The sequence below is a fragment of the Rhinatrema bivittatum genome, chromosome 9 (assembly GCF_901001135.1).
Source record: "Rhinatrema bivittatum chromosome 9, aRhiBiv1.1, whole genome shotgun sequence".
Taxonomy (NCBI): domain Eukaryota; kingdom Metazoa; phylum Chordata; class Amphibia; order Gymnophiona; family Rhinatrematidae; genus Rhinatrema; species Rhinatrema bivittatum.
This window is the reverse complement of record NC_042623.1, coordinates 23,663,296-23,679,189: the sequence shown is the minus strand read 5'-3', so window position 1 is coordinate 23,679,189 and position 15,894 is coordinate 23,663,296. Positions and strand designations below refer to the sequence as shown.

Here is a 15,894-nt window from a genome sequence, read left to right as displayed (position 1 = left end):
TACCACTGTAAGTGGGGAACACTCAAGCCTCCTCTTTCCTTTGGGCGATACGTAACCCCTCTAGATACCCTAGGCGGACGCCTCTTCCAGATGTAGGAGAAGATCCGCCTCTGCCAGCCAGTGAGCACTGCTTTGGGTATAAAAATAGGTATTGCCTGAAATAAATAGCCCAGACGGGGGAGAAGGTTCATTTTAACTGACGCTATTCGACCGAACCAGGATAAGTAGAGTCCGGACCACCTATCTAAGTCATTAAAAATTTGGTGTACTAGGGGTGGATAATTAAGCTTGAAAAGGTCACTTGGATCCTTACTAATATATACCCCTAGGTATTTAATTTTAGTAGGAGCCCAGCGGAATTGAAATTGAGTTTGTAAGGTCTCAAGCTCAGAAGTGGGCAGTGTGACATTAAGCAGTTCAGATTTTTCGATATTTAGCTTGAAACCGGATACTGCTCCAAAATCGCTAAGTTCCCCTAGGGCCCCCGTCAGGGAATTGCTCGGGTCAGACAGAGTGAACAAAATGTCGTCTGCGAATAAAGACATCTTGTAATCATTACCCGCAAGTTCTACCCCGCGGATCGAACAATTGCCGCGCACTCTGATGGCCATGGGTTCCAAAAACAAGGCAAACAGCAATGGTGATAGGGGGCAACCCTGTCTTGTCCCTCTTTGGATGTGAAATGCCTCAGAATATACCCCATTGACTTTTACTCGTGCTGTAGGCATATTGTAGAGCTGCTGGAGCCAGGTTAAAAACTTATCCCCAAAGTTCATGGCCTTTAATGCAGTGAACAGGAAGGGCCAGTGCACCATATCGAAGGCCTTTTCTGCGTCCACTGATAGCAGGACCAGGGGCAGATGTTCCTTTCGGGCCCACCACATCAAATCAGTAATTTTGCGGATATTGTCAGCGGCCATCCGTCCCGGAATAAAGCCTGCCTGATCAGTGTGAACAAGCTTATTCATGACTCTATTCATTCTGTTTGCCAAAATTTTGGCTAGTAATTTGAGGTCTACATTAATAAGGGAGATGGGTCTGTAGGACCCGCAGTGAGATAGATCTCTCCCCGGCTTCCCCAGGATCGTAATCCCCGCCACATTAGAGCCGGGCCACAGCTGACCGCCTTCCCTCAGGGAGTTAAACAACTCTCGCATGGGCTCCAACAAAGAAGTGGAAAATGTTTTGTAAAACTGAGGAGTAAATCCATCGAGGCCAGGTGCTTTGTTAGCCTTGAGGTCTCCTATAGCCTGCTGTATTTCTATGAGTGATATTTCCCGATCTAAAACATCCCACTCTTCCTCCTCCAATGAGGGGAGTGTGACAGAGCCCAAATATTCCTGAATCTGTTCTTGGGTGGCGCGGGTGGAAGCTGCATACAGAGTTCCATAAAACTCCTGGAACCTGCTGCGTATTGCTGGGGGGGACGTTATAATCTCCCCAGCTGTGTTTCTGATAGCTAGGATTTGATTTTGTGTTTGCTTTAGCTTTAGAAACCTAGCCAAGAGTTTCCCGGAGCGATTGCCCCATTCATATTTTTCTACGTTCAATAAAAACAATTTGGCTGCCATGTCAGCTTCTGTTAACGCCCTCAGATCATCCCTCGATTTCTGAAGTTGTCGATAAACACGTGTGGAGAGCGTTCTTTTATGCTCGTGTGCTAACTGTGTTATCTCCCCCATTATTCTTTGTTTCGCTTGTTGCTGGGATTTCTTAACATATGTGCCTCTAGAGATAAATCTACCCCTCAACACCGCTTTCAAGCAGTCCCATATCAGGGCAGGTTCCCCATCATTGGTCCCTAAATACTCCTGGATATCAGCCTGTATTTGATTACGGAAAGCCTCATCATTTAACAAGGAATCATTTAATTTCCAGGATTTAAACCCAGTAGTGTCTGGTGTCAGTTTGATCTCCGCCGTGATGGATGCATGATCCGACCACGTTATGGGATGTATCTCTAAGGCTCCCACCCTATTCATAAGTGACTTCTCCAGCAAAAAATAGTCGATGCGCGAATATGTTTGATGAGGAGGGGAGAAGAATGTATAATTTCTGGACAGGGGATTCAACTGCCTCCATCCGTCTACTAGATTCCATTTGGACATCAGAGATTTCAACCCCTTCCTATGAACTTTAGTACCCTCATGCCCGCCCCCTGAATTGTCCAGTCTGGGATCCTGAGTCAGGTTGAAATCACCCACAACAATTATCACCCCCTCTCCCTCCCTGGCCAACAGCGCATCCAGCTGCTGGTAGAAGCCCCTCTGATCGGTATTGGGAGTGTATATGTTCAGCAGGGTGAAGGTGGTGCCCTGATATTCAAAACAGACCAAGATATATCTGCCCTTGTCATCTCCTATATGTCTACGTAGTATAAAGTCATGTCCCTGTCTGAATAATGTGCAGACGCCGACATATTTGGCCGCCTGGTTAGCAGCTGAGAAATATTTATGGGAAAACTGGGGCCAGTTAAGAAGATGTTCGTAACGCTTCTTTAAATGCGTTTCTTGCAGGCAGATCACCATTGCCCCCTGATCTAAGATTTCTTGTCTGAGTAAGTGCCTTTTGCGGGGTGTTTGCATCCCTTTAACGTTAAGAGAGAAAAGTCGTAGCGCCATCATAAAACATCACAAGGTACCTGATCCGCCTGGCCCCTCTCATATCTATACCGTCTACAGACTGCCTGCAGCGGGGGACTCTGACCCTCAGGCACTGGTGTGAGTATGCGCCTATAAGCGGATAAGAAATGCACAAATATCCGGTATACACAGTTAAACTGACCCTTCCCGACCATCCCATGGTGCTTCACACTACCCACACCCTCCCCCCCCCCTTCCCATCCCCATTCTGAATCCCTCCTGCATGAGCCAACGCTGTTTGGCCTGTCAGGAGAGTGTGTGAGATCAGTGAAATCATAATGGCAGTAAACCCCTACTCCAGTATTGCCTTCAAACCTTTAAGTAACCATCAACCCTCCCTCTTAACATGTAGGGACTAGCAATAAAAATTAAGAGCAAGCATAAGCGAGAATCCCGTTCATCTATAACATTGATATAAGCAAAGCCAGCTGGTCAGGGCAAACAGTAATTCGTGCATAGCTACCAGACGCCAGTTCTCCAACTGGCTTAGGAACCTCTGGCAAGATAAAATGTTCGCAAGTATTGCGGTGCATTCCTTCAGTCACCCTCCGGGCGCATGGAGCCGCTGTTGTTCCTTCGTAACCGGCGACCTCCGTTCTCCACCCGTTGCCAGCGTGGCCGCTCCGGTCCCTCCCGCTGTGGCAATGGCGCAGTTATTTTGACCGGGAACCCAGCTGAGGACAAAATGGCCGCCGCATCTACCACACTGTTGGCTTTCGTTGTAATGCCTTTGATAGTGACTGCAATGCCCACCGGAAACAGCCATCGGTACCTCATATTTTCTTGCCGCATAACAGCAGTCACTGGTTGGTATTCCTGCCGTCGTTTCAAAGTAAGGGGGGATAGATCAGCGAAGACTGAGATTTGATGGGATTCCCACTCCCACGATTTCTGTTTTCGCGCCACTGATAGCACTCGCTCCTTTAGCGGGAAGCGAAGGAAACAAGCGATGATATCCCGCGGCTGATTGCCGACTCGGGGTCCCAAGGTGCGGTGCGCACGCTCGATGTCCACAGCCTCAAGGTCAGCCGATTGTCCGCCATCCTGCTCCTGGGCCAAGAAAAATCGGCACAAAGATCTAACCACTGCCGCACAGTCACCATATTGCTCTGTCTCTGGGACGCCCCGGAATCGAAGGTTACACCTTCGGTTCCTATTTTCCAAGTCCTCAAGCTTGGCTGAAAGTTCTACTGTGGTTTGGTGCAGGGACATGCCCTGTTCTTGAAGTCTGTCAATTTTAATTGCATGGCCCTCCAACCGCACATCGCAATCGTCGACCCTCCGGCCTATGTCCGCCATTTCCTCCCGTATCTCCGCCATTTTATCCATCATTTCCCGTTTGTTATTCTTCATGTCCTGGCGCAAATCTTGAAACCATTGCCGAAATTCGGTTCTTGTAGGCATTAGCGAGTCAGGATGTGGCTGTTCGTCTGAGGCATCGCCTTCTAGGCCATTTTCAATATCCAACGGCGCTGCTGTGTCGCCCGTCATGGAGGCCCCAGATCCTCCTTCCCCCTTGGTATAAGAAAATTGCCGTAAATCGGCACCTTTTTTTTTGGCTGCCATGGAGGTATGGAAGATCCGCGTTGTTTAATGCAAGTTGTGCTCGGCTGTGTGAAGGATGGATGCTGATTAAGCTAGTAGATTGCACTAGGCTCACCGGAGCTCCGTGGTCAGGCTGCCATTCAAGCTCGTGACGTCACCGTCTCCCCGACAAGTAGATTTAAGTATCGTAACAATACTATTAGGAGGAACCACAGTGGACTGTATTTTTAAAATTTCCCCTGAGCCCTTGACTCTCGGCTTGACTTAACATCAGTTCTGAGGCTGGAGTTAAATTTGCCATGTTAAAAAATATGCATTGGGCACCCAGTGAATTTCTGAATCAGGGGGGAAATAGCCAATAGCCTCATCTGCATGGAATTTACACGTGATGAGCGGTATCGGCTACACATTTGTTTGAGCTTGCATTTTGGATGTGCTGATCTCCTTATTGCATCGCGTGCTAGTCTAACGCATCCAAAATGCGTGTCCAGCCGCACATAAACCTGTATGCTAGGCTGGGTGCACTTTATTGCTTCGGCCCCTCTGCATCTAAGCCCCACTGTGTCCCTTCCCCCAAATCATCCCCAGCTTGACTCCACTTAGTAAGATAATTTGTTTTCATGAAACAATTTAGCAAATGACTTCCAGAAGCCCCCATGAACCTTCTCTAGCACTTTGCTGGTCAGTGAAACAGATCAGGTCTTTTTTGAGCAGGATCATTGTTTCAAGGACTAGCAGTTAGGTACAACTGAAAATAGTGATTAGTAAGCTAATCACTACGCTACACAATGTAGACACAGGAATGCCACAGCACAGTGACTGGTTACAGGGAAAAGTATTGTACTGTGGGTTGCCATGATGTCATATTGTAGTGGCTGGTGACGCTGACTACAGGGAAAATACTGTGACCATAATATCCATCCTCGACTATTGGGAGGATACATTCATGGCTACAACTTCACTTTTCAGGGACTGAACAGAGTGGAGGAAGGCAGGAACCAGAGACTGTAAATACTGCAGTAACAAGTGAGACAGAAGCAGGTACTGTCACTATAACTAATCGTGCTTGTGTGACAGAAAGCAGTAACTGCAAAAGCAACCTATTTCTTTATTCAAAGGCATCTGTAACCCACTTATCCACAGTTCTAGGGTCATAGTCATATAAAAACACATCTCTACGTCTGCTATAAGGAGAAGATTTTTAGTGCTTTTATAAGACAATTTGTCCTAGCCTGTTTTACATCTATCTGATCTCACGATAATGTTTATAAAGACTCCTTAGAAAACAGGCTGGGGACACAGAGGGCTTGATGCAATAAGACATGCGTTGAAAATGGGCGTGTGTATTAAGTGCCTGTTTTCCTAACGCGCACCAAGCCACATCCCCTGAGTGCCCGATGCAGTATTTAAATGACGGCCTACATAAAAAAGAACATACTAGGGGAGAATTGTGCGTCCCTATTGCTCAAATGCATTGGGTGCCCACAATTGCAACAGTTGCTCAATATAAGCATCCGTTTTTATCCCGCTTCTTCTGGCTGATTTTGCTGAGGTTACTGAAGACGCCCATATTTAAGTGCCCCTTGCTATGGGCATCTATATTGTGCATCCAGAAGAATTTTTTTTTTTTTTTTTTTAAATCAAGCCAATATACATTTATTTTTCAATACTGCAAGTAGTAAATTTAACTGTCACAATGATACTAACTAAAAGGAACAACAGAGAACCTTATTTTTAATTTCTCATGAGCCCTTGACTTGCGGATTGACTTAACGCCACCTCTGGGGCTGGAGTTAAATTTGCCGCCTTATAAAGTGTGAGTTGGTCACCTAGTGGTTTTCTGCTTCAGGAGCTAATAGCCTCATCTACATGTAATTTACATGTTTTTTGGCACTATTGGCTACCCATTTGTTTGGGAAAGTGTTTTGGGTGTGCTAATCTCCTTACTGTATCACATGCTAGGCTAGCGCATTCAAAACGCACGTCCAACTGCATGTAAACCTGTGCGCTAGGCTTGGTGCACTTTATTGCATCGGCGCCAGAGTATTTAATTACCTTACATTCTGAATGCACGCCTAAAAAATAACGGTCTGATTTTCAAAAGCATTTATATGCTTAAAACTGAATTTTACATATATAAATATATTTTACTCTTGTTAAGTGGACTTTTGAAAATTGCTACAATATGCAATTGAATTGTCAACAGGTTTTACCCACGTTTACTGCATGGAGCCCTTCTAATGTAGCAGGATCAGTTTTTCCCCCACATAACATGTCTTCTGAATGAGGAGACGTGTTTCCGCTCCTTTAATCTTAGCAGGACTCATACAGCCAAACAATAGGGCGGCGTGGGAGAGGGGAACAGTGATACCCAACAGCTTCTCCAGATATTTTGCGACCGCAGCCCAAAAACGGTGGATGCGAGGACAGCCCCAAAAGGCATGCGATAGAGTACAAGCATCCGCAAAACACTTAGCACATTGGCTTGTCTCTCGTAGGTATTCCCAGCGGCGGCGGTGGAATCGAACGTCCAGGACATCCTTCACCATATAGGTGCCGTCGGTCTCGGACTCAGTGTGGTGGGTTCCGGAGGCTTGCATGAAAGGTGGAGAGCACCACAGGCTTAAGCAGGGACACATGGAACACTTTGTGAATCTGCAACATGGACAGTAGTCATAGACAGTAGGATACAGCCCCAACTCGCTCTGTCACTGTGAATGGACCAATATACCTGGGGGCCAGGCGCATAGAAGGGACCCGTAACTGAATATTTCTGGTGTTCAATCAGACCTTACTCCCTGGAAGGAGGACCGGGGCCGGGTGCCGTAGTTGTCAGCGTATTTCTTCGCCTTGGCAGACGCTGTCCAGAGCTTTTCCTGGGTAGAAGTCCAGAGGGTGCGCAACTGTCGTGCTGTAAGTTGAACCGCAGGCGAGGGTACTGTCAGTGGCAAAGGCAATGGAGGCCTAGGCCTCTTTCCATAGACCAACTGAAACGGAGACAGGTCAGTTGCAGAGTGCTTGTGGTGGTTATATGAAAACTCCACCCAAGGTAATAAGGTGACCCAGTCATTTTGCAGATCTCCGACGAAGGCCCGGAGGAAGGCCTTCAGAGTTCAGTTGGTCTGTTCGGCCTGGCCATTGGCCTGAGGGTGGATGGCGGTTGTGAGATCCAGCTGCACCCCAAACTTCCTGCAGAGGGACCTCCAATACTTCGCCGTGAACTGTGGGCCATGGTCTGAGGTAATGTGCAAAGGGAGGCCATGTAGTCGGAAGACGTGCTGTGTGAAGAGGCTAGCCAATTCCGGCGCTGAAGGCAGTTTGGCGAGAGGCACGAAGTGGGCCATTTTCGAGAAACGGTCGACCGTGACCCAGATCACGGTCTTCCTGTCGGAAACTGGCAAATCCACAATAAAATCTGTGGACAGGTGAGTCCAGGGCTCAGTGGGAATGGGTAGTGGCTGTAAGAGCCCCCAGGGGCATCTGTGCAGAGGTTTCTGCCGGGCACAGGTAGGACACGACTGGACATAGTGTACGTCCTTCTTGACCTGTGGCCACCAATAGAACTCAGTCAGAAGTTCTAGAGTCCTGGCAATTCCTGGGTGTCCGGCGGTCAGTGAATTGTGGGCCCATGCTAAGACTTTCCTGCAGGAACCAGAGGGCTCCACAGTCTTACCCGCGGGAGCCACCTCGGAAGTGGCCAGCAGGACTTTGGCTGGGTCCAAAATGCACTGAGGTAGGTTGGTGGTATCTTCAATCTCCATCGTACGGGAGAGAGCATCCGCCCGTACGTTCTTGGATGCTGGTCGGTAACGGACGGAAAAGTTGAAACGGCTGAAAAAGAGTGACCAGCGTGCCTGCCGTGGATTAAGACGCTGGGCACGGCACAGATATTCAAGGTTCTTGTGGTCGGTGTAGACGACTATGGGATGTTGGGCCCCCTCTAACCATTGGCGCCATTCTTCAAAAGCTAGCTTGATGACCAGCAGCTCCTTATCACCGATGCCATAGTTCCTCTCGGCGGGCATGAACTTACGAGAGTAGTATATACACAGCAGGGATTTGCATCCGGCGGACAGTTGGCTTAGCACAGTCCCGATGGCTATGTCAGAGGCATCGACCTCTACGAGGAACTGGCGTTGGGGATCTAGATGGCGAAGGCAGGTGTCCTGGAGGAATGCATTTTTTAACTCCTGAAAGGCCCGTGTGGCCGTGGCCGGCCAGTTCTTGGCATCGGCCCCCTTCCTGGTGAGGGCCATCAGTGGAGCCACCATCTGGGAATAATGGGGGATGAATTGCCAATAAAAATTGGCAAAGCCGAGGAACCGCTGGAGTGCCTTAACTCCCACCAGTTGAGACAAATCCTTGATGGCGACAACCTTGTCCGGGTCATGCAGAACCCTGTAGAGGATACGATATACCCCAAAAAGGGTAGTGATTCTTGCTCGAATTGGCATTTCTCAAGTTTCGCGTAGAGACGATTCTCTCGCAACTTCTGCAGTACTTGGCTGACATCTTGATGGTGCGTTCCTAAATCCCTGGAATATATTAAGACATCGTCAAGGTAGACAATTACGGACATATGTAGCATCTCCCTCAGGACCTCATTCATGAGGTTCTGAAAGACTGCCGGGGCATTGCAGAGGCCGAAGGGCATGACCAGATATTCATAGTGGCCATCCCTTGTGTTAAAAGTGGTCTTCCAATCATCTCCAGGACGGATACGCACTAGGTTGTATGCCCCACGAAGGTCCAGCTTGGTAAATACCTTGGCTCCCTGCAGGTGGTCGAGGAGTTTAGGAATCAAGGATAACGGATACCGATCCCGCCACATGTTGCTGTTCAAGCCCCGGTAATCTATGCAGGGTCGGATGGACCCATCCTTCTTCGCTACGAAGAAGAACCCGGCTCCAGCCGGGGACTTGGAAGGCCAAATGAATCCTCGGTCCAGGTTCTCCCGGATATAGGCGGACATAGCTTGTGTCTCTGGAAGGGACAACGGGTATACCTGTCCCCGGGACGGTGTGGTACCTGGGAGCAAATTGATCGCACAGTCAAAGGGGCGATGCTCCAGTAGGATCTCGGCCTTCTCTTTGGAAAAGACATCGTGGAAGTCTTGGTAGTGCGAAGGCAGGGCCAAGGAGACCATCAGGAGCGGTATCGGAGAACAAGAAACCGCGGCCAGGCAGGAATCAAAGCACGATGGTGCCCAGGATGCCACCTGGAGAGAATCCCACGAGATTACAGGAAAGTGCTTCTGAAGCCAAGGTAGGCCCAGGATGACTGGATGCATGGACTTCTCTAGGATGAGGAAGGAGATCGCCTCCTGATGTAGAATGCCAGTGCGTAACGCGAGGGGCTTGGTACAGGTAGCGATGGTGCCTGGGAGGAGTTTCCCCTGAATGGAGGACACATGGAGAGGGGGTCGTTGGGGTTGGACCCTAATCTGGAGTTGCTGAATTAAGTCTTTAAGTATGAAGTTCCCCCCGGCTCCCGAGTCGATCAGGGCTTGCATATCGAACTCCCCATCGGGGAGGAGTAAGGTCACCAGTACAATGCACGGGGAGTCAGAGGTGGTGTGACCTAGGGTTAGCTCCCTGACTGTCCCTAGGTCTGAGCGTTTCCCGGACGCTCGCTACAACGGGCAAGGAAGTGGCCCTTGCCACCGCAGTACAGGCATAGGCCCAGAGACCGGCATCTCCTTCTTTCTTCTTGGGAGATAGGTCCCCGACCCACCTGCATGGGTTTGGTGTCTTGGACCCCCGGAGAGGCAGACAGGGAACTCCCGCTTCGGGACGTAGTGGTTCCAAAGGTCCCGGGCCTAGGAGCCGACCTCTTCTCCCAGAACCGGCATTGGATGTGGCGGTCCACGCAGCCCACTAAATCAATGAGATCGTTCAAGTCATCTGGGAGGTCTCTAGCCGCCAATTCATCCTGGATTCTTGGGGAGAGACTCTCCAAAAAGATACCATGCAAGCTGTCACTTCCCCAGTTCAACTTGGCGGCAAGAGTCTGGAAGTCCACAGCATGTTCCGCCAAAGGGCGGTTACCCTGACACAGCTGGAGCAGTTCTGATGCGGCAGTGGGTTTGCGGGAGGACTCATCGAAGACCCATCTGAAGGCAGTGACGAATTGCACCAAGTTGTCCAGGCGGGAGTCCTGGCGCTCCCAGAGGTTGGAGGCCCATGCCAGGGGTCTCCCATCCAACAGAGAGATAATAAAACTTATCATGACCCAGTCTGTTGGGAACTGAAGCAGAAGGAGGTTGAATTGAATATAACACTGGTTCATGAACCCTCAGCAAAGCTTCATGTCTCCTGAAAACTGCAAAGGTACTGGCATCTGTATGGGTGCGGTAGATCCGGAATTTGTCCCAGCTCCAGGTATCAAGGAACTGGCAGCTGTGTCTCCGCCGACGCGGTCGGCTAGTCCCTGCACTGTCGCCATCAGGGTGTCGAGGCAGGTTTGCGCTGTTGCAGCCTCTGGGCAATACCCAGGATGGCTTTTAAGCCTGCAAGATCCGTTGGGTCCATGACCTTGCAAACTGTTATGTCATGGATTCTTGGGCCAGCTGAGACAGCGGATGGTATGCCGTGGAGGACCATAGCAAGCGTCACAGCCGGGAGGCAGCACAGAAGAGGATCAGATGGGGCTTCACCACTGGAAGTCCGAGGTCCCCCCAGGAGGAGCCCATAGGGACACGGACCTCTTGGACTTAGGTGGGATCCTATGTGACCAAGGATTCGGGCTGTGACTGAAGAGATGGACGAAGGATGGCTGGGCCCAGGTAGCTGGAGAGTCTTCACCCTCGGAAGCCTGCGGCTTCCCTGGGAGGAGCCCGTGAGAGCCCGAGCCGCTGGGACTTAGGAGAATCCTCTGGGCCCGAAAGTACCAGATACCTGAGGTGAAGAAGAAGCCGAAGTCGGAGTCCAAGAGCGAAGCCGGGTCAGAAGCCAGAAGTCCGAGATCCAAACCAAAGCCAGGGATGAAAGCAGAAGACGGAGTCGTGGGATGGAGCCGGGTCAGGAGCCAGAGGTCAGAAGACAATACCAAGCTGGGAACGGAAGCTGGAGACGAAGTCGTGGAACGGAGCCGAGTCAGAAGCCAGAAGTCAGACGTCAATACCAAAACCAGGGGCAGAAGCTGAAGACAAGTCAGGAGACGAAGCCGGGTCAATCCAGAAGACAGAAGAGACGATCCAGGATCCTACGCAGCAACTAGACACTCTGAAAACAGAGGGAACCTTGTTGCAAGGCACTGAAGGAGTCCAGATGCAGGGTTTAAATACCCTGAAGGCATCTGACGTCATCCAAGGCAGGACTGAGGTTTTCCTGCACTGGCCCCTTTAAATGTGACTCCTCCTCGCTCGTGCGCGTGTCAGGGGGCGGGGCCAGCCACGCCGGATCGTCGGCATCTCTCCCGAGGAGGGAGAGACACGCTGGAAGGCCTGTGGGCCCGTGGAGACCCCGAAACAGCCCGGGCCTTCCCCGAGGTAGGTGGAGGGACCGGAGCACGGCCCGGGACCGCAACACTAGCAGAAGCCTAATCTGACTCTGCAATTTCAGCAAACTTTCTCAGTGAGGGAAGATCAGTCGGCGTAAGGCCAATGATTGAAATAGTGGATGTTGATGGGTCAATTCCTATATAGCCCACAGAACTGCAAACCACATGGGCCCTACTGACGCACCTACACGCACTGTTTCTCTTTTGAAATTAGCACGGGCAAAGCATGCTCTTTTAAAGTACGTGCTGTATGCGCAGGTGGAGAAAAGGGGAGAGGCATAATGACGCACAGGAATAAATAAAATAAATAATTAAATGTGCATTTAAAAATCAAAATGTGCACGCACTGTTGTTCCTCCCTAGACCTAAACAAGCACACAGGAACGTCTCTTTTTAAGGTGGCTAAAGAGGCATGCGCCGTGGAAGCTGCATGTGCCCTTAGCCGCATTTGAGGCGGGTGATCTTCAGCCAGGCCATTCTGCCTGCCTTTGAAATTCACCCTCCTCATGTCTGTGCAAAGAGGAGATCAGAGCCAACAGGAAGAAGAGAGACAGTGAAAACAATGTGGAAATCAAGCCTGTGCGAAGGAAAGATCTTGACCTGGAAGGAAAGCAATAATATCCACTTCTTGCTTAATACTTCCTGAGAAATAGATTGTTTCTTTTTCTTCATCTGAAGACCTGATGCTGCATTCATGCCTCCGTAAACTGATTTAACCTCGCACATTATCAAAGGATCAAGGAAAACAGAGACATCAAGAATGGATTGATTTCTGTTCGAAGAAGGACATTAAAAGCATGTGTCTGCTGAAGCAAGATCTGTTGAATTGCCTCTGTAAATACCGTGGTTATTTTGTGCTGTAATAAATGGCTTTTTAAAAAAAATAAAATATAAACCTTGGATCAGTTACAATTGTCTTACAACTGGGGACAGAATAAACAGAACAGTTACTTTTAGGACTGAGAAACAGCTCAAGAGGGTTAAAAAGTACCCAATAACTCAGGCAAAACTGAGATTTAATGGCAAGTTATTAGCAGAACATCAGGTCGAGATGGTCGCAGAGAGCTCGTGACTAAGGAACGAATGGGCTCATCTTCTGCTTGGTTTGGCTCGTTCTCTGTCTCGTTTGGCTAATTGAGAGGTATTATCAGTCTGAAGCACGCCACTGGGCCTGGCTGTGCGGGAATTCAAATCGCATCAATTTAGTAAAGCCCCCGCCTCCCAGAGGGCCTGGGGAGCAGAGAACACAGCAGCTGGGCCCTAATTCAATTTACTCACCGCATTTAGCACTCATCTCCTTCCTGACCAAAGTCTTCACATCTTCCTCCTACAATTCCAAGCAGAGAAATTCTGCATTAGAAAGACTTCCTCTGTGAGGGGCACTGCTGCATTTTTGTTCTTGATCAGAACTCTAAATGATTTCTTTGTGTGGATTTGTTGACTGGGAAAGTCAGAATAAGACAAAAGCATTGTTTTCAATTGGGCTCTGGGAGCAAAAGGCAGATGAAGTGATTGATGATGGTCACACGCACAAAGGCCCATGAAAGAGCCATGATTAGAACCCCAGGCACACAGAGAGAAAGTGACTTGCCCAGAGTCATGTAAAAGGCAGACAGGACTCTTGAACCCATGGCCATATGCGCATCATCTGCTTCTGATTGGACACAGTTTAATTCTCTGGGCGTGACTGGAACACGTATCCCATCACAGCTTGTCCCTATTTTCTTTTGGGTCTGGCCTCTTTCTCCTCCTCCTCTGGGTTGTAGGCTCAACTATAATGCCAGGAGTCTTCATTTTCAACTACCTGAGGATTTTTTCCAATTTTCTATCCTCTCCCAACTCTCACTTAGCCCAGTCATTGAAGTTAGGGGCACCTTCTGGGAACCCTGCAATTACAGGCTCTAAATCCAGCCACTAGGTGTCACCATTGTGCGATGACTGTGAACACAGTCCTCTGCTACATCCCCACCCTCAGCCGACCTGGGTAATGGAAGACCAGAACTGGGAATTGAATCAATGGTCCACCTCATAGCAGTGTGCTTGGCTCCCCTATGAAGAAAGGCTAAAGAGATTAGGGTTGTTCATCTTTGAGAAGAGACGGCTGAGGGGGGGATATGATAGAGGTCTTTAAGATCATGCGAGGTCTAGAACAGGTAAATGTGAATTGATTATTTACTCTTTCAGGTAATAGAAGGACTAGGGGGGACTCCATGAAGTTAGCAAGTAGCATATTTAAAACTAATTAGAGAAAATTATTTTTCACTCAATGCACAATTAAGCTCTGGAATTTGTTGCCAGAGGATGTGGTTAGTGCAGTTAGTGTAGCTGGGTTTAAAAAAGGTTTGGATAAGTTCTTGGAGAAGTCTATAACTGCTATTAATCAAGTTGACTTAGAGAATAGCCACAGTTATTACTGGCATCAGTAGCGTGGGATATACTTAGTTTTTGGGTAATTGCCAGGTACTTGTAACCTAGATTGGCCACTGTTGGACCCTCGGTCTGACTCAATATGGCAATTTCTTATGTTCTTATGACCAAGCAACTCATCCTCTCGAAAATTTGAATTTTGTATCAGGATTTTGAAATGGAAAAAAATTATTAAAAACTATTTTTGTGGTTGTAAATTGCAATATTAAAAGACTTCTGGTAAAATAAAGTATTACTTGGTCAAAATAGGACAGAGGAGAAGTCCATTACTTGCTATTAATCAAGTTGACTTAGAAAATAGCCACTGCTATTACTAGCATCAGTAGCATGGGATAGACTTAGTTTTTGGGTACTTGCCAGGTTCTTATGGCCTGGATTGGCCACTGTTGGAAGCAGGATGCTGGGCTTGATGGACCCTTGGTCTGACCCAGTATGGCATGTTCTTATGAGAAAAATGCCTCAACCTTTATCCCAGAAGTTTTATGAATGGACTCAAAATGATTCCCCGGCTCTTCTACTGCCTGGGTTGGCCAGAGCCAGGGATGCTGCAGTGGTTGAGTTCACAGCCCCAGGTGAGAAAGGAATCATAGTTATCGCATAATGGTGACACCTCCTGGCAGGATTTAGGGCTCACACTCATGCAGGACATCTGGCCAAGGACTATCGCTGCAATAAACAGACTCAGGTAAGTTGGGAGGAGGTTTAAAAAAAAAATAGAGGAAAGAATTACGATGCTGGATCCAACTCCTGGTTCCGACTGAGTGGGAAGGGCAAAGGAACAGGAGGATATGGCCAGCTCTAACAGAAAAGAAGGCTTTACTGGGGAGCATTTGGATCAGCATTCTCATCGTGTTCCTTGATGAGGACTTGGCTAAGCTACATCAGACCTGGCCAGTATGTGGATGGAAGACCACCAGGGGAAACCAGGGTTGTCCCAGCAAATCAATGGTCTATAACTGAGCAATATAAAGTGCCTGCCAAAGAAGAAGACATGGTTTCTCTGCAATAGGACCACTACACTCCAAAATCATTTTTACTGATGCCTTGGTAGCGTTAAAAAATAAATAAATAAATAAATAAATAAATAAATATAAAATAGTTGACTCAGAAAGAGATGTGTGTGTATGTGCTTAAGATTAGTAATTGTTCCTATCAAAGTGTGTTTGGGAGTAGTAATTTTGTGTATGTGTGTTTGTGAACAGACGTGGTGTTTTCGTGTGTGTGTGGGGGGGGAACAGTAGCTGGACCCTCAGGTTCACTGATCAGCCATTCCCTTGGTTTCTCACTGTTGTTTCACCTCTGATTCACAGTTTTGGGATTTCAGTGAAGTCCATCCCATTCCTGTAACTTTCACGAACACTAAATTCACTAGAAAAGAAATTAAAATAAAAAACGTATAAAAGAAGAAGGAAACCTCTACTCACGGAAAGTCCTGGATCTCCCTTCGCTCCTTTCAGGCCGGTGGTACCCATCTCCCCCTGATAAACAAACACAGCATTTAGGGGCTGATGCAAACAAAATGCTTGGCACTGAGTGTTCAGTGCCCGCTTTCCTAATGCTCCCTCAGCACCGCCTCTGGGGGCGCCATGCAATATTTAAATTAGGGGTCGTGTTGTCAAGGAGGTGCTCGGATCGATTGCGCGCCCCCTAATGACTCCTTGACAGTGGGAGCCCTCGGGCAGTCATCTGTCAGCGGCCATCCGCTGGTTAAGAAAATGGACGCTGAATTTATCGGCAACTGTTTTCCTAATCGGCGCACAGCCACAGATTCGGGAAATGG

At 48.5% G+C, this 15,894-nt stretch overlaps 1 protein-coding gene across 11 annotated transcripts in view; it reads right to left on the bottom strand.

The window, feature by feature from the left end:
* The window catches only part of LOC115098596 (collagen alpha-1(VII) chain-like), a 420,825-nt gene that overhangs the window by 20,166 nt on the left and 384,765 nt on the right, over nucleotides 1-15,894 (bottom strand). For all 11 annotated transcript variants that reach the window (XM_029615285.1, XM_029615292.1, XM_029615282.1 and 8 more), the window contains 2 exons: nucleotides 15,539-15,592; nucleotides 12,966-13,014 (listed from right to left, as the gene is read on the bottom strand). In XM_029615285.1, the coding sequence (XP_029471145.1) occupies nucleotides 12,966-13,014; nucleotides 15,539-15,592 (103 nt within the window). The remainder of the gene's footprint in view (nucleotides 1-12,965; nucleotides 13,015-15,538; nucleotides 15,593-15,894) is intronic.